At 34.2% G+C, this 19,537-nt stretch overlaps 1 protein-coding gene across 4 annotated transcripts in view; it reads left to right on the top strand.

The window, feature by feature from the left end:
• The window catches only part of Sclt1 (sodium channel and clathrin linker 1), a 128,118-nt gene that overhangs the window by 10,923 nt on the left and 97,658 nt on the right, over positions 1–19,537 (top strand). For 2 of the 4 annotated variants that reach the window (XM_076932343.1, XM_034501353.2), the window contains exons 5-8: positions 4,296–4,351; positions 11,830–11,965; positions 16,840–16,962; positions 18,740–18,805. In XM_076932343.1, the coding sequence (XP_076788458.1) occupies positions 4,296–4,351; positions 11,830–11,965; positions 16,840–16,962; positions 18,740–18,805 (381 nt within the window). The remainder of the gene's footprint in view (positions 1–4,295; positions 4,352–11,829; positions 11,966–16,839; positions 16,963–18,739; positions 18,806–19,537) is intronic. The other 2 variants (XM_034501354.2, XM_076932344.1) reach the window with 2 other exon arrangements.

Below are 19,537 nucleotides of genomic sequence, written 5' to 3'. Positions count from 1 at the left end.
CAATAGGCCTTTGAATATCTGATGAATCCCGGAGCTTATGGGAACAAGAGAGTTAGAGCTAATATAACAGTTTTTACAGTATTAATTTTTTAATTAATAGAGTGGTGTATACCTTTACTAAGAGAACACAATGCTTACATCTCCTAAAAATAGATATTTTCTTTACATAAAGAACTATGTAGATTTCACTTCCAACTTTATTCCTATATAAACTTATAAAGTGAATATGTAAAGCCAGATTCTGTGTTATCATAAGATAATGTTTTGCAATTTAATTTTGTTTTTTCACTTATTCACTTTACATCACACTCACTGCCTCCTCCCAGTTACCCGCTCCCATAATCTTTCATTCCCCCCCTTCTCCACTGAGTGAGTGGGGACCCCCCTGGGGATGCCCCCACCCTGGCACTTCAAGTCTCTGTGAGGCTAGGCACTTTCTCTCCCACTGATCCCAGATAAAGCAGCCCAGCTAGAAGAATATAATACAGGCAACAGCAACAGCTTATAGGATAGTCTTCCTTCCATTTATTTGGGGCTCACATGAAAACGAAGCTGCACATCTGTTACATATGTTGAGGAAGGCTTAGGCCCAACCCGTGTATGTTCTTTCGTTGGTGGTTCAGACTCTGAGTGCGCCACGGGTCCAGGTTAGTTATAGGACTATAGTTCCTATCCCCTCAGGGCCTGCAATCCTTCCTCCTATTTTTCCATAAGAGCCCCCAAGCTTCATCCACTGTTTTGGCTATGGATGTCTGTATCTGTCTGAGTCAGCTGCTGGGTGGAGCCTCTCAGAGGACAACATGCTCCTGTTTGCAAGCATAACAGAGTATCATTAATAATGTCATGGATTGGTGCTTGCCTCAGTCTCTACTCCATCCCCCAAGCCTGCATTTCTTGTAGACAGGATAAATTTTGGGTTGAATGTTTTGTGGGTGGATTGGTGTCTCTAATCATTCCACTGGGGTTCCTGCCTGACTACATGTGGTAGCCTCTTCAGGTTCCATGTCCTTAGTGTATTGTTTCACAGATAGTGAACACCACTATAGTGGTGTCACCCCTCCCCATCTTGATTCTTGGGTGCCTCCCTTATCCCAGGTCTCTGTTCGTCCTGGAGATGTTCCCAACCTCCTCACTTTCCCTCCTATCAGTTGCAGATTTCCACTCATTTTCATGGCCATCTAGCCATCTTTCCTCTCCCTCCCCACACCTGATCCTGAACCCCCACCATTCCCCCTTCCCAGCCCCACCTCCCTCTCATCTGCTTCTTATGACTATTTTATTCCCCCTTCTATATGAAATTCAAGCATCCTCTTATGAGTCTTCCTTCTTGTTTAGCTTCTTTGGGTCTGTGGAGTGTAGCATGATAGCAGTATTTTATGGCTAATATCTACTTATAAGTGAGCACATACTATGCATGTTCTTTATGGACTCAGTTACCTCACTCGGGATGATATTCTCAAATTCCATCTATTTGCCTGCAAAATTTCATTATGTCTTTGTTTTTGATAACTAAATAGATTGTATAGATATACCACATTGTTTTTATCCATTCTTCAGTTGAGGGACATCTAGGTTGTTTCCAGTTTCTGGCTATTACAAATAAAGCTACTATGAACATAGTTGAACAAGTGTCTTTGTGGAATAGTAGAACATCTGGTATAGCCAGGTCTTGAAGTAGAACTATTCTCAGTTTTCAGAAAAACCACCAAATTGATTTCCACAGTGTTTGTACCATCTTGCAATCCCACCAACAATGGAGGAGTGTTCCTCTTTCTCCACATCCTCATCAGCCATCTGCTGTCAACTGAGTTTTTCATCTTAAGCCATTCTGATGGGTGTAAAATGGAACCTCAGAGTTGTTTTGATTTACATTTCCCTGATGACTAATGACTTTGAATATTTCTTTAAGTGCTTCTCAACCACTTGAAATTTCTCTGTTGAGAATTCTCTGTTTGGCTCTGGCATAAGACAATTCTTGATTAATTTCCCATTCTTCATGATGTATTTTTTTAGTTTTTGGCCACTTAAGCTTAAGCCAACCATAAAAATATCTTTTTTTTTTTTCCTTCTGATGGGCAATTAAACAACAAATCTTTTTTGTGTGAATGGTGTAATTTTTAGTTTTAGAAGTAGCAAACCTAAAGTTTCTGCTGAATTCACTCTATGAATTGAATGATGGTATATTTTGTGTACTTCAGTTGTTGTTCCAGAATAGCTAGTTGCCTGGAAATTAATCTCCCCTAAAACCTTTTATAACCTATCTGATTCCTATGTCTCTTTACTGAAGTACTTGGCTTCAGTTTCTCATTTGATGTTCTTACCACCTCTGGGTGATTACTGAATTAATTATAGGAAGAAGCTACACTTAGAAAGCCCAAGAGGCTTCACTGATAGTAATAGTTTTTGCATTTGTTTTAGAGAGAAAGATGATGTTGATACCTACTTCTAAGTATAATCTATTTATGCTCACAGACATATAATTAATAAAGAGCACTAATTTTTAAGAATTGCAGATGTGCCTGAGCATAGTGGCCTGTGACTTTAGTCCCAGCACTCAGGAGGCAGAGGCAGATAGATTTCTGTAAGTTAGAGGCCAGCCTATGAGCTACACAGAGAGTTTCAGGACAGCCCGGGCTACATAGAGAGACTCTCTCTCATAAAAGCAGCAAGCAAACAAAATCTAACACATTAAAAAAACAAAAAAGAATTACAGACATGACCAAGAAGTAGTATACCTTCAAAACAGTAAAAGCATGCTGTAATTCTGTGTATAAAGATCCCTCCTCCCACCACACAAAAGAAAAAATACATAGTAGGGAAATTTTAATGATATAAGAAGCACTTTGTACTGAGTTTGAGGCCAGCCTGGTTTACAGAGTGAGTTCCAGGACAGCCAGGGCTACACAGAGAAACCCTGTATCGAAGGGGGAAAAAAAAAAAAAAAAAAAAAAAAAAAAGCACTTTGTAGATCTTTTTCTTCCAAATATTAAATATTTTCAAGTATTTTATAGTAAAGTCCTTAACGTGACTTATGTAGTACTTATATTCTATATAATCATTTACAATATTAGATACTTTTCAAATTAGAGTGCTTTTATAAACACAGTCAGTATCCAATTATCTAGTAGTACATTAATTCATTTTAGTTTGACTGAAATTGTGGCTGGCAGGAACCTGGGAAAAATTTCGTTTTGATGTCGATTTCATATTAAAAGGTAGTTAGTGATTTCTTAGGTCAAGCTGTTTTGATCATCTGTGAGTAAGAGAGAGAGAGACTTGGAGAGCTGCCTGTTCACACGTCTCATGCCAGGTCTGCTCCAGGCTTGGCTCTTCTTGTTACCATTGAGTGCACCTTTGCTGAAAAATTGCTTTTCCATGACTGCCTTTTACTGTCTGCACACCTTTTCACTCTTATTAAAACCTGCTCTGTATTTTATCATTTTGCTTTTACTAGCATTCATTCCCCTTTTCTTTGAAAGGCTAATAATCTCTCTATTACCTTAGAAAATCAGTGAAGCTTTCCTCTCATTCTCTTTACAGTATGAATTATAATCTTCTCTGTATTCTGGGTAGTGGTTTTTCAGTCATCTTGCCTGCTAAGAACTACTTAGCAGTAGATACTTATGTCAGTGACTTATGTCAGTACCTGTCTGTTTACCATAGCAATCTTGTTTAGAAGAGTTCAGATCGGGAGGGTGGTGAGGTAAAGAAGACCTGCATTTCCTTTTCCACCATTCCCATCTTACCTCTTGAAATAGGAAAGTCATACAGATATGAGCTTCCCCTAAATACATGGATTAATTAAGATATATTTTCAAGGAATAGCAACCAGCTGGGTTTTTGCTTTTTGTTTATTTGCTTGTTTATTCAAGACAGGGTTTCTCTGTGCAACAGCATTGGCTGTCCTGGAACTCAATCTGTAGACCAGGCTGGCCTCAAATTCACAGAGATCCACCTGCCTCTGCTTCCAGACTGCTGGGATTAAAGATGTGTTCCACATCACCTGGCTCAACTGATTTTTTTATCATACTGAAGTATATCTTTTTTTGCTTCCCGGGATCTATATTTTTATAATTTACTCACTTATTGCATAAAATGTTTTTATTTGTGTATAATCAATTCAAAATGAATGTTTTTATTATGTTTAGTACATTGTTAAACTATTCATATGTGTTATGGCTTGTTAAATGAATAAATTTTATCTGTAACTACTTGCATATGAATTGAGTACTAAGTGGAGATCTAATTGTCTGGAGAATGTATTCTTCCTAAACCATGTTTTATTATTCTTGTAGAAACACATGGGTGAGATGAAACTACAACTTGAAACTGTCATCACAGAAAATGAAAGGTAAATCAATTAGCCAGTGAGTCTTTTGTTGTTAATAGATAACTTTTATTGTTGTCCTTTGATGCATGGAGTGTGGTGCTTTACAGTACAGACTTGAGTTTCTGTTGACTATTAGCTTCATTACCTGTGACCATAAACAATCTATTTAACTTCTTTCTGTTGTAAATTTTGTGCTATAAATTGGAAATAATAAAAGAATTATTTTCTTCTTTTTCTTGACCTATTGTTACATGATATATATATATATCTCACACACACACACTTGCTGAGTTCATTTAGTGTTGCTTTTATGTCTATTTTTTAGAGCTGAAAACATGGTATTGGATAAGCATTAATTTTGCCTCTCTCTTTTTTTTAATCTTTTTTTTTATTGGATATTTTATTTACATTTCAGATGCCATCCCCTTTCCCCATTTCTCCTCCCTAGAAAACACCTATCCCATGCCCCCTTTTCCTATTTGCTTTTATACAATTTTTTAAAATATTTTTTTGGAGGGGTGGCAGATAATATTGGTATAGATCAGGCAGGGGGCATATAGCTAGAATTCTGCTACATAAAATAGCAGCAAAACAAATACTAGTCTAAGCTAGCCAGTAATTTCAAAAATAAGAAACATGTTATCTTTGAAGGGAATTTCACGGGGATCTGTATCTAGACAAAAAAATAAAACCAAACAAACAAATGAAAATCAACAACAACAACTAAGCAACTATTGATTGTTGACTCCAAGAATAATTCTTCCCCTGGCATGATCTGCCAACACACACACACACACAAACACACATGCATATATATATTCATGTGTGTGTATATATATATATACATACATACATATTCAATAATTTGAGATGAAGTGATGGAGTGAGAAGGCACATGGAACATGTGTAAGGGAGTAAAGAAAAGGAGAAAATGATATAATTTTATTTAACTTAAAAATATATATTCAATAAAAAGAAAATTTTTCTTAGCACAATCGGTGTCTTCTTGTCTAATGAATGTTTCCAAAAATGACAAAGCAAACTATTTTAACTTGCCAGTTTTTTTTACTTGTTTACATTTTTTTCATTTTTTTATTTTATATTTTATTTACATTCCAGATGCCATCCCCTTTCCCCATTTCCCCTCCCTAGAAAACCCCTATTCCATGTCTCCTTTTCTTTTTTGCTTTTATACAATTTTTTAAGTGTTAGTCAAAGGCTTTATACATTTGGTAATACTCAATCAGAAGTGTAACCCAATACCCAACCTAGATATATACACTGTCTTTGACTGGTGGAGACACATGAACATCTGCCTCCACGCTCCCCCTCTCTTTCTCTCTCTTTCTCTCTCTCATCACCTTGTTTCTCCTCTCCTTCATCTTCTCCTCTTCTTACTCCATCTCTTCCTCTCGGTACTCCTTCTCCCTTAGCTCCTCCTACATATCACCCTTCCTGTTAAAGTAAAACTTTTCTCTCAAAATAGTCACAGCACTTGGGAGGCAGAGGCAGGCGGATTTCTGAGTTCAAGGCCAGCCTGGTCTACAGAGTGAGTTCCAGGACAGTGAGGACTACACAGAGAAACCCTGTCTCGAAAAACCAAAAAAAAAAAAAAAAAAAAAGCTTATCTAGTGAATTTTTTAAAAATGTTAATCAAAGGCTTTATAAGTTTGGTATTGCTCAATCAGAAGTGTAACCCAATACCCAACCTAGATATATCAACTGTCTTTGACTGGTGGAGACACGTGAACATCTGCTTCCATGGCCCCCTTCTCTTTCTCTCTCTCTCTCTCTCTCTTTCTCTCTCTCATCACCTAGCTTCACCCTTCCTGTTAAAATAAAACTTTTCTCTCAAAATGCAATTAGAGCATAGTTATTCCTAATTGTATCAGTGAGGTACAAGATAGTCCTAATACCCAGTCCATCATTTTGTTGACTAACCAGAACCTCTGTCATCTTTCCTAACTAAAACATTTAGTTCTGAACCTGGCTTTTTTCTTGGCTTTAGAATGAATGTCAGCTGAAAACCATCCACTCAGATCTTTTCTCTCAAGGTAAATAGCCAGGATTGGCTGCCTTTCTCATCAGTCCTTAATTGCTCTTCCTCTAAGGATGAAGCCTTCTGAGTTTTCCCCATCCATAGAGTCATGTCAACTGGTGTCATTGTTCAGATCCTTGTGTAGGCTACCATGTTGTTGAAACTTCATGAATGTAGCTTCCCTGCTGTGTCTAGAACATAGTCTCTTAGCAGACATTCTAGTCCTCTGGCTCTTACAATCTTTCTGCTTCCTCTTCTTTTGTGTTCCTTAGTCTCAGAAATAGGAGTGGATTTATAGAATATGGCTGGGTACCTCATGGTCAATTTTCTGCATTTTGACCACTTGTTTTCTATAGTAGTCTCTATCTGCTACAAAAAATAAGCTTATTTGATGAGAGCTGAGAGCTACATGTAACTATGGGTATAAGGGTAAATATTTAGAATATAGTTGGAAATTATACTGGTTTAGGCAAGTAGTAGTAATGGCTTCTCCTTTAGGTTTCATGGCCTCACCAGTCCTAGATAATTGGCTAGGTTTATAGTAGATCTGAATTTCCTCCTATTGTGCAGGCCGTAAGTCCAATTAGACAGCTGTGGTTACAAGATAGACCACTGTTTCACCTTTAGGGATGTATTATGCTGGCCTTTGCTGTGTTTTATAGGTACCACAGCTGGATTGGACTAGATATTTTAACCCCTTGGTAACTTATCTCTTCTAGTACTGTAAGCATTAGTCCCCAGGGAGACTTCCAGGTTATTCCTAGCTCCATATCTTCCTGTCTTGTGTTCAAAATGTGTATTGTTTTCAGCAGTAGAGATTGGGAAGCAACTAAAATTCAAGACAATAGCCTCTTCTGTTGGGATGGGGTATCCTTTGGACTCCCTGACCAAGGACTCAAAATGAGGATTATCGTGCTTGATCCTGAAGGTTTTGTTGGATAGACTATGACAAAGGAACATTATTTCATGGGCCAACTGTAAGAAATAAAGTCATAGCTTGAAATAGGGCATATAAGTACCATGAAATATTATAAAGTAGTAAGATGGTGTACAAATATGTAGCAGCAAACATGGTGACTAAATACAAACTTGTAGAACGTGATACATTTATCCATGAGTTCCTTCTAGCTCCTAGCCTCATTCCCTCTACTAAAAGGACATACTGTGTTGAAGTCTGCTTAGTGTTATATTGTTAGGATTGCAGTTTTAAAACTATAAAAATTGTATCATCCAGTATTCTGGAACTTAACTCTTTTCACTATCATGCACAGATACAGAAATTTCCAGAGATGAAATTGCCAGGCTATAGGATTGTAATTTAATGTCAACTTAATTTAAAATTGACTGTATCAGCTAGTTTACATTCTCACCAGTAAAATTTTTAATTCATATTGATCTATATTCTTCTAGCAATAATTCTAATCAAACTTCTAGGTACTATCATTGTCACTGTTAAGTAATTTCTCATTGTGATCTTAATTTTCATTTTGTGAATACTGATATGTTTGGCCATTTTTCATCTGCTTTTCTCATGCTTACTCATCTTGTCCAAATTTTTATTTTTCTTACTAACATATATCCATCTCTTTTAAGTGCCTCCTGCTAAAATTTTAATCTGTTCTGCACCATCTCTGAAGACATCTTGGAAATATAGTTTTAGGCTTTCAAATACTATATAGATAGAGAAATGTAAAATACAAATAAGAGTGCCAGTTGGCCATTGCAACATAACAATTACAAATGTTCACTCCCAGGGTGAGATGTGATTAATGAAAGAATTTTCTGTTTTCTTCTTAAAATTTCAAGATAGTGCAGTCTCTCAATCTTTTCTTATGGTTCTTTTAGTTTTTTCTATCCACTAGTATGTCTTTTCTCAGCATGTTAGAATTTTAAAAATTGATCTTCAAGAATACATATATTTTATTCTGTCCTGAGTTCCCAAAATTTGACATTAAATTACAAAACTGTAGAAATTTTTATCTTGTTGTTGACTTGTAACTAAACCAAAAATGGGAGTGGGGGGCAACATTTTTGAATATTAAATTCATCCAATTTGTGGACTCTTAAAATTTGACTTTCCTTTGTTTGTATTCTATATTATACAGTAGTTTCTGCTTTATTGTTATATTCTTTTTAATGTACGTGTATTTCATGAATACTTGCTGTTCTGGTTTGTTTTCTATTGCTGTGATAGATACCAACTTAGAGAGGAAAGAGTTTATTTAACTTAGAGCTCACAGTTTATCATTAAGGGAAGCAGGGTAGGAACTCAAGTAGTCAGGAATTAAAGTGCTGCTTACTGGCTTGTTTCTCATGGCTTGCTCAATCTATTTTCTTAAACAACCTAGGACCATCTACAAGGTATGGTGCTGCCCGCCATGGGCTGCCTCACAGGGCCGCTTACAGACCAGTCTGTTGGAGGCAGTTTCTCAGTTAAGGTTCTCTCTTCCCAGATGACTTTAGCTTGTGTCAAGTTGACTAAATAAAAAAAATTAGTTGGCACATGTAGCATTCTTATGTAATTATATTTTAGCTTTAACTATATTGGCAATTTCTCTCTTTAAAAATACTTTTATTAATTATCCTTTTTGATTTAGGAACCCTATTTTACTATGGATTTTTACTAAAGTGTACAACTGAGTACACTTTAAAATTAGGTTTAAATTTTTTCATTCATTGTGTTTTTTAAATCTACGTGGTTTTTTAGCTTTAATGTTTTTTTCTCAAAATAATTCTTGTTAAACAGACTTTTAATGTCCCAGTAAAGAATATGACAGTAATTTTTCAATCATGTACTTAAGTTGGACTTAATTTTTAATGTACTAGGAAGACAAGGCATTTTATGATGTAAAGATAATTATTTAAAGTTTTGTATATGTGTTTACAACCTTCTTCCTTTTATGTGCAGATATCTTGAAGCTAGTCTTTAAAGTCTCTACTTATTTCAAAGTAATGTGATGGTGCAAGTGTGGGGTTTGCTTGTTTGTTATTTTTGGTTTGGGGGTTTTGTTTCTTTGTTTTGTTTTTGCTATAAAAATTGTCTGATGCTGAGTAATTCATAAAGAAAATATGTATCTTTCAAACAAGAACATGGCACTAACATTCAGCTTCTGGTCAGGGCCTCATGCTCATGTATCATGGTAGAAAAATGCAAAGTAGCAGGGAGTCTGTAGAGAAGGGACTTGTGAGCCAGATACCTCATTACAGCCATTCTCATGCCTGTTAATCACAAGACCTGCTTCAGTCTCAAAATATCTCACTTCCACATAGTTAATCACCTCCTAAGATGCTACCCCCTCCGAATAATGCTAGAAAAAGCATCATATTTCAACAGATTTGACAGAAGCCAAATCCAAACCATAGCAGCAGTTGGGTTTCATGAGAGAAAACTAGAAAAAAATGGGCTCTTTGTTTATTTAAGGCACTTTTGAAAATGCTACAAGGTTTTAAAGTGAGCTCTACTAGTTGTGTCTTTAGAGAAAAATTGTTCTTTTAGCTATGTGTCATAATTAATGATTGCAATTATAATTTCCCTGTAATTTATAAATTACAGGGAAAATATTTTAAGAAAAGTACACGAGTAGCTTGGGTTATGCAGTTGTATGCAGTGCCATAGTATTGGATTTTGGAAACATTTTAATATATTTGAGTAGGAATGCATAATATCTAGGAACTGATTATAAATGATGAAATCATTGTATAAGAAAGATACTAAAGTTACTTACCAAACTTCATGTCCCTGCCCCCCATCAAGACCAATTTGTGCTGCCCAAAGATTCTTGTATGTTTTCAGTGGAGCTTGGTTGACTTAAGGGATATACACTTTAGAGACCATTGTTTTAGCCGTGAGCTCAGAATCTAGAGACTCAGCAAGACTGAAAGATAGAAAAGGTGGTAAAACCTTTGCTTCTCAAAGGACATTATTGAGCTAACTAACAGAAATCTGGAACCATTATACTCTGAGTTAATAATAAGTGAAGCAGTAAAATAGTCATTTATAGTTAATCTTCATTCACAATTTGATAGGATTTAGAATCACCTGAAGACACAGGTCCTAGGGCTTGGAAAGGAGGCTCTTCCAGAAAGGTTTAACTGAGGAGGGAAAACACTGACCATGAGCAGCAGCATTCCATGAGTTCCTGACTGAATAAAGAAGGGAAGGCAGAGAGCCAGATGAGTGCTGCCATTCCCAATTCTCTGCTTCCTCTGATCTCAGAGTTGAACACGTAACCCACCCATACTTACACCTACTCCGTGAATTTCCCAATTTGATATGTTTTGAGCCAAAAAGAAACTGCTCCTCCCTTAAGTGCCTTATCAGGTATTTTGTTACAATAACAGTAAAGTTAAACATTCACAAATATTTGGGTGCCTATTAAGTGTTGGGCATTTCCAATTACTCTTTCTCACCCAGCAAAATTTCTTTTGCTTCCCAAGTAGTCATTCTTATTTTTATGCCTTGCATATTTCTTGAAAGTCTAAATTCCACATAAGAAAAAAAAAACCTGTAGTATTTATCATAAGTAATCTCAGGGTCTATCCATTTTGTTTCTTATAGTTGAATATAATTCACTGCATATGTGTCATATGCTAACATCCAGGTTGATTCTATAACTTCATAGTTATATTCAAGTGAATATAACTTCAAGTGAATATTGCTACAGTACACATGGATATGCAACTATTTCTGCTGTATGCTAAGATCCCTTCAAAGAATATCCCTAGCAGTGGTAGTGCTGGATCGTGTGATAGTTTCATTTTTAGCTTCAATAGGGGCTACACTAAGGTGCAGTCTTAGCATCCTTGCCAACATTTAAAAACAGAACCAAAAAGAGTTCTAAAATATAAAAAGATGCAGTGGTAGAGATGAGAAACATTGAATAAGAGAATTAGGAATATCCAACCAGATTGAAAAGACAGACTATAAAAGCCAATATAGAAAATAAGGAAAATAAATTTAAAGAGCTAATGTACAATTGACTTTTGAACAAAATGAATTTGAACTGTATGAACCCATTTGTAAAAAGGGTTTTTTTTTTTTTTTTTGAGGTTTCTAATAGTTTTAAGTAAATGTCTGGTAATTACATCGCATAGGAATATCAGAAAAATTAAGAAAAAGGTAATTCACAAATACATATATATAATAGATGACATATATGTAAAAGTCTATCTTTGAATTGTTTTTATTATATAGTATGATGAAGTATCTGAATTTTACCTTACTGGAATTTTTAAATCTCTCTAGGAGAAATTGAACTCTGGCTGAATTACCATCAGTTTGATATGTTTGAAAATATTCATACTTTTACTCATATAGTATTTAATGACTATTCCTAATATTTTTATTAAAATCTACTAAAATGATTTCATATAAGAAATATATGTGACTTGTGTTAATTTTAATGAAACCCACAAAAATGAGTTATTAAAATGAGTATAATGTTAACTGCTTATTGCAAAGGTTGCACAGTAAATTAAAAGATGCTGTTGAAAAGCAATTGGAAGCCCTTCCCTTTGGCACAGGGATAGGAAATGACATCTGTGCAGATGATGAGACCGTGAGGAACCTTCAAGAACAATTGCAACTAGCTAATCAAGTAAGTACCATATTTTTTTTACCTACTAAATTCAAAGTCTTCAGAAATGTGTTCATCTTTTTTTTATTTTTAATATTTAATATTACAATTATATCATTTCTCCATTCTCTTCTTCCCTCTCCTACTCCAAACCCTCCAATATACCCTTCCTCGCTCTTTTAAATTCATGACCATTGTTTTCATCAATTGGTGTTACATGATTATATGTATATACATACATATTCCTAAACATAACTGTTCAGTCTATATAATGTCACTTGTATATAGAACTTCAGGTTTCACCTTTATTTAACAGAATAACAATTTATAACACTTGATTTTGCTGTGACTTAAAACTTATAAATAAATGCCCTCACTGTTTGTTACAAATATAGTTTCAAATATATTTTAATTGAATCATATTGCATTTTGAACATTTTTTGTCTTTTAAGAATAATTAATGTTAAGAGAAAATTCTAAAGAAAAGCGTGATCAATGGTTTAATTCCTGTAAATTTACATGGTTTTCTGTTTTTATTCTGATACCATTTTCGATTTTCAAAGATTAGAACATAATTATCTTTCTAAAATTATATTTTCCCTGGTTATTTTTTATCCCCTTGTAGTTTTTGAAATTTTTGTGTTTCTGTGCTCTGTGTGTTTTATTTTTCAATGTTATAATTTTTGTAAACTTGTACATAAGAAAATGTTTATTTCATTTTATAATTTTGCATCGCTGTGTCTCAGACCTTGTACGCATCTGACTCTGTTCTTGTACTTTGTAGCTCAGTAGGTGGAGAGCAATCTTTGTGCCTCAATTTCTTTGTTTATAAATAGTCCTAGAAATTATGAATTACAAATTTGATTTTATAATAGTCTGTAAAAAAATTATAGCTTTATTCCCTAGAAATCTGGTTTGAGACTACTTATGAATACTATTTTAGGTAAATTCGAAAGGCTGTGTTTATGTTAATCAGGCATATGTTCTATCATTGAATTTTTTCAATATATAAATAAAGGGAGCTTAAAAATACAGAGGAAAATGATGTGGAAATTTTTTTCTCTGTTCCATACTAGGAGGAATTTACAGTTGTTTACACAGATATAAGTGGGAATTATACTTTCATATGCTAGATATTGTAGTGTCTTTTAGAAAGCCATGGCATAATATGCATTTATTATTCCTTAAATGTTAGAAAGTTCATGGAACAGTCATACCAGTGTTTATCCTGATTAGTAAGTACTAGTACATTACTTTCTTTTATGCATGAACATTTTTGGAGATTGGGTGGAGATTGGATAAAGCCAGGCACTCTGATTAAATACATAGCTATTTTTGTGTTAATTTGCTTTTTAAAATCTGATTTAAAAAGAAAAACAACTGAATGTGATTATCTATTACAAAATTGAATGATCTTAGTCTCATACTCTGGAAATTTACTGAAATTGAACAAGTGAAAACTAAGTTAAATTATTTAACTTATTTAAAATATTTAAAGATGAATATGAGAGAAAAAAAGAATCTTTATTTTGTCAAAACACAATTGACCATTCTTATCACTAGGTTCCACACTAATAGATTAAGTCAGCCATGGGCTCAGAAATATTCTTTAAAATGTTGCACAGATTCTTGTAATTGTTAAAGAGTTTATGTGGGATCTGGGTATAGTGGCATATGCTTTTAATCTCAGGACACAGGAGGCAGAGGAAGGTGGATCTCTTTGTATTTGAGGCTAGCATGGCCTAGGTAGCAGAATTCTAGGCTAGCCAGGGCTGAAGGGATGAGATGAGTCTGAGAAGAGTTAGGAGGGGGGATGAATATAATGAAACACAATGTACAAAATTCTCAAAGAACTGATCATTTTTCCTTTTTAAAGAGTAGTATGTTGGGTTGGAAAGATGGGTCAGTGGTTAAGAGAGCATAATGTTTCCCCGGATGAACAGAATTTAATTTCCAACACCCACACCAAGGGTGGCACAATTACCTGTAATGCAGCTGCAGGAAATATGAGACCTCTGATCTTGGAGGCACTTGTACACATATGTATACCCCTCACACAAAGACATGTATGCTCATAATTAAAAGCAATTAGAATAAATATTTACAGATATGAATTATAGTTAAAATATAGAAATATTAATTGAACTTATAGGTTTCTAAAAATGAAAAATAGGAAATAATTCTAAAATCTAAAAGTACAGAATAGATTAAACTGGAGGTTTGAAATGATAAACTCATACTGTTTCAAAAGTTATATATTAACTTAGTATCTCACAAATTCATGTATATCATAATCACTTTGAGACTTGTATAAACAAAATTACCTCCTCTTCTTTTATTAAGAAGAGGCCATATGAAGGGAGGCAGAGGGAGCGAGATCATCTCTCCTTTCTCACTATCTGAAGCAGAGCTCAATAATTTTCATTTCTAATAATTCTAAGATACTTTTGATAATGCCGGTTTTTTGAGAACCACTACTTTAAGAATCTGGAGTTTGCAGAGCACTTGTCTATCATGTACAAGGCCCTGGGCTAAACACGTACTACAAGGGCTGGAGAGATGGCTAGGCACCTAAAAGCATGAGTTGATCTTACAGAGGACCTAGGTTCAGTTCTCAGCACACACATGCTGGCTCACACACATCTATAACTCCATTTTCAGGGGTGCAGTGCCTCTTCTGACTTCTATGGGCACAAGGTACATACATGGTGCACATATACATGCACACAAAATACAGAAAATAAATCTAAAAAAAACAACAATAGAAATGTAGGGGGGGCACTGTAAGTGCTACTGCAGGTAATTCTTGTCATTCTTGTTCTGGCACTTTTTGAAATATGAGACATTTTAATGACCTGAATGATTAAGAAAATGAAATGGTAAATAATATTAAAGAAAACAAATATCTGAAGGAAATCAGTTGTCTATAACTATCCATGCAGGACTTGAAGATCTACACTATGTCTTCTAACTCCAAATTCTGTTTATCAAAAAATTTGATAACTCACATACAGACAAAACTCATCTCTGGTTTCAGAAGGAACAATGACAGTTACTTAGGATGGAGGATTTTATGATCTAAATTTAAGGCCAACCACAAGAGACTTGGGGGGTCATTTGTACATGTTCTAAGTGCATGCTATAATTTAGTAATCATTTTATAGAAACTGAAATCCTATAATCTAAAAGTATACTCAGCATAGTCCAGTCTTTTAGCTATGCCTTTTCAGGAAAATTACAAGTGATGCACTAGCCTTCCCCTGGGATTCCAAACCTTGCCGTGATAATGTGAATTGGCCAAAAGCAACTTAAAAGCATTTATTTGGCCTATGAGTCCATAGAATTAGACCCCTCAGTGACAAGAAAGCTATGGAGGCCAGCAACAAGAGCAGAAAGCTGAGAGAGATCTTATTTCAACCGCACAGGAATCAGAGACAGCCAGCTAGAAGTGGGACAAAGATACAAACCTTCAAATCCTGCCCTCAGTGTTGACTTCCTCTAACAAAGCTCTGTCTTCTTCCTTTAACCTCCCAAACAGCACCACCAACTGAGGATCCAGGGTTCAAATCATGGGCCCACAGGGGACATTTATTATTCTCAGCAACACCAAAGACAAAATACTTTGTTTTGTTGTTTTCCATACTTAGTCAAAACTTGCTAAGGAATCCTAGGCTACTTGCTGTTTGCATGGTCTCAGTTGGATAAATTAGCATTTCTTAGCCTTTTGGTTTCAAGACTCTACACTATTTTATCTTCTTTTAATATCCTAAAGCACATTTCTGTGAGTTATATCTACCCATATTTAGTCTTTAATATTAAAAATAATACATATGTGATTATAATTTTACTTAAAGAAAAACTTAAAACACTGTATCCCAGAAGCAACTTATAAAAAATTTATAGATGTGAACAATCAACATTTATAGATGATTATATCCAAGTTAGTAATATTTATTAGAAGAGCTAATGCTAAAGTTCTAAATATTTCTTTTTTGCTTCTGTTTTCCATGTTTTCTTAGTTTTCTACAATAAGCACTTAACTCTTTACAATCAGAAAAAATCGTATTGTACTTTCTCAGAAGGGCCTTTCTTTTTTAGTAATGTCAAGGCCTAATTTACACTTTTTGGCTTAAAATTTTTATTTATTTGTTTTTAATACTTTTTATGAATAAAACATTTCATTAGTTTTTATATAAAATGAGATGTGCTTTCCACATTTAGAGCACAGCGCAATTTAGATTTTTTTTATTGGATATTTTTTTATTTACATTTCAAATGTTATCCTCTTTTCTGATTTCCCCTCCAGAACCCCCCTCTCCCACCCTCCTCCCCCTGCTTCTATGAGGGTGCTCCCACTCCTACCTCACTGCCCTGGCATTCCCCTGCACTGGGGAATGGAGCCTTCACAGGTCCAATTTACACTTTTTTGTAAAGCAAATGGAGTGGTTTTTAATTTGTATTGCTGATAACAATAATTTTAGCTATTAACTCTAAGTAAAAGGAAATTTTCAAAATAAGAAAATTACTACTAAATTTTTTAAAGCATGAATATTATTATATTACAGTTTCGTCCCACATAACAACCCGCCAATGATGGACTGTATAACAATGCTATTCCCAAAGAGTGCATCATTTAGTGATGATTGTGGTCATTATAGCTTGTGTTAAGTGCATCTGTCTGGTCACATAATAGTTAACTTCCCTAATAGTGCATTCCCTGAAAGTGTTCTTACATTCAACTCTGCATGACTACCATCTTTATATACAGTGTAGATTTGCTTTGTAACTTGACAAGTACCCATTTGTAAAAGAACATGATTATTTATTCTATCAGTAAATAGCTTGCTGATACTTTAAGAAACTATCAGGTTGTTTTTGTTGTTGTTGTTTGATAGGAGAAAACTTGGGCTCTGGAACTCTGGCAGACTGCTTCTCAGGAATTGGAAAGTGTACAGAAACTCTACCAGGAACATATGACTGAAGCCCAGATTCATGTATTTGAAAACCGAAAGCAAAAAGTAAGCCTAGCTTTCATGATTTTCTTATATATTTGTCAGAAATTGTATCATGAAAAAAAGTGTTTGGGAAAGACATTCCTAAAGCTCTCATGTTTCTTAATGTTAATAATAAATATATCTCAGGATTTTTTAAACAGATAAGTAATCAAAGAACTGCCTCGGTGCATGTTGTATTTTGAATGCAACTAGAATTAAAAGGTGTATAAGAAATATAAAACCCTTTTTACAAACTGACCTCAGGAGTTTTAATTGCTTAATTTCCTACCTGTTTGAAACAAAACAAAACTTGTTCATTGAGTTCCATTGAGTGGAAAAACTTGCTCAAATACAATGATAACACTGTCAAATAGCAATGTTCACATAATTGAATATGACCTATTACTAAAATAGATGTCCACTATGTTGACAATAACTTAAATAAATTATAAATTTATCATAGGAAGAAGTCTTATTACTTACTGAAGACTACTTTGTGTCTAGAGCAAAAGTATTTTTACATTGGGCATCTAGCTTTTGAATTATACCTCTGTTAACAAACTGTCTCATAAAAACCTGTTCCATTAGGAAGTCTTCCCTTATTGTTTGTTTTTCTGTTGGTTCTTTTACTGCTAAGTACATTTGATTACTATGGACTTAAGAATTATCTGTTAAAATAAGTAGGTTATCATAACTCTCATTTGTTAATTTTTCAAATTCAAATTTGTGAATACTCTTAATATCATCATAGTGATGACTGTGTAATCCTAATGATATTCTAGTTTACAATATTTTTTAATCCGTGCTGTGGTTTGAAATAACATATAAAATCTGATCTATAAAACTTAACTACTGGTGTCTAGTAGAAACCACTTTTAATAAAAGTAAATTCTTCAAGGCTGTTATTTTTTTTATTTTATTTTTGTTTTGTTTTGTTTTTTGTTTTTTTGTTTTTTTGTTTTTTCGAGACAGGGTTTCTCTGTGTAGCCCTGGCTGTCCTGGAACTCACTCTGTAGACCAGGCTAGCCTCGAACTCAGAAATCCGCCTGCCTCTGCCTCCCAAGTGCTAGGATTAAAGGCGTGCGCCACCACTGCCCGGCCAAGGCTGTTTCTTAATTCAAGTCAACACTAAGGCCTTAAATTTATTTTGTCGTTTTCATATAAGATCATTCTTCTACTATAGTAGATTTCTACATCATTTGATTTTTTTTTTTATAAATAACTTTACAAAAGTTCATCTCTATTTCCCTTGTTGCCTATTGATCACTTGTTATCTAACATGTTAACAACCTGCTTCAACTTTATGTTATTTGTACAAGTAGTGTTCAATAGGACTGTATGACCTGATGAAATTATTTTAAACTTGTGGAACATGGGAGTTTTTTACAGCAGTTGCACAATTACCACAGTGGCTCCTTTGCGCAGTTGATCTTACCCATTTTGGATATGCTTGACTATGTAGTTTCCAGTGTTGTGTGCATACTCTCTAGCTTTTGAAATTTCTAGTCACTTAAATGTTTGTAAATGCATCTTTTATATTTAAAATGTTATTTATTGATGACTAAGTCTGTACAAATAATGATTTTACATAAACATAAATCATTAGTAGCACCATTGCTTCCTTGTTTTATTTTTAATCATTTATATTTTTTCTTATTTATTTCACTACTAATTCACACAATAGAAGATATAATGCTGATGTCATACAAATTTAGTTGTACAATATTAGACTTGATTTTAGTTTTATTTAAAGCATGGGCTACAAGCAAAACACTATGGACTTGCTCTAATTTCCTATTAGGATCAGCTGAACGATTTTCAACAGCTAACCAAGAAACTCCATGTTGCTAATGAGAACATAGAAATGGTAAGTGGAAATAAACATTTTCTGTACCTACTTTTTATAAATTAAAAACTGTAACTATATTTTTTCATTTTTATTCACATCAAAGCAACAAAGCACACAGTATAAATTAAGGCATATAATCTTTTCTGATTTCCTTACATATTCAGTAACTGAACATACTTCTTTAAACCAAGAAGTACCCTTTAAAGATCTAACCAATGTGTATTTGAATTACATTCTAATCTGAAAACTCTCTTTGGGTATTTGGCAAGGTCTCTTACCAGTAGAGTGATCTAGACCTTCAGCTCCTCAAAAGTAATACACATGCCTAATCTTTAGTTTTTCTTGTCACATACAGCCAGAAATGTGATAAAAAATAACATAGAGCTGAATTGATTTGTTTTAAAGAACAAATTCATAGAGTGAATTGATTTGTTTTAAAGAACTAAACTAAGAACCATTTGTAAATTAACTCTCAATATATGGGATTAATATGTGTAATGTGTATATACACATATATGTAAATTTTCCTACATTTTTCTAAAACAAATATAATTCAGCCTCTCAGTTCTACTTACTGTCTTTTAATTCTCTTATTTTCATTTGTCTTCCTTATCTCCTTAGAATTTCATTTTTACTCATTGTTGAGTAATAGAATTATATAGAATTAAAATAGAATTAAATAGAATTATAGCACTCTGGGTGATCCCTCCCTTTGCTTTTCATTCTTCCCTAGTTACTCTGCTAATTCTT

The sequence above is a fragment of the Arvicanthis niloticus genome, chromosome 4 (genome assembly GCF_011762505.2).
Source record: "Arvicanthis niloticus isolate mArvNil1 chromosome 4, mArvNil1.pat.X, whole genome shotgun sequence".
NCBI lineage: Eukaryota > Metazoa > Chordata > Mammalia > Rodentia > Muridae > Arvicanthis > Arvicanthis niloticus.
The sequence above is the reverse complement of the archived record's forward strand: the minus strand, read 5'-3'. Positions and strand labels throughout refer to the sequence as shown.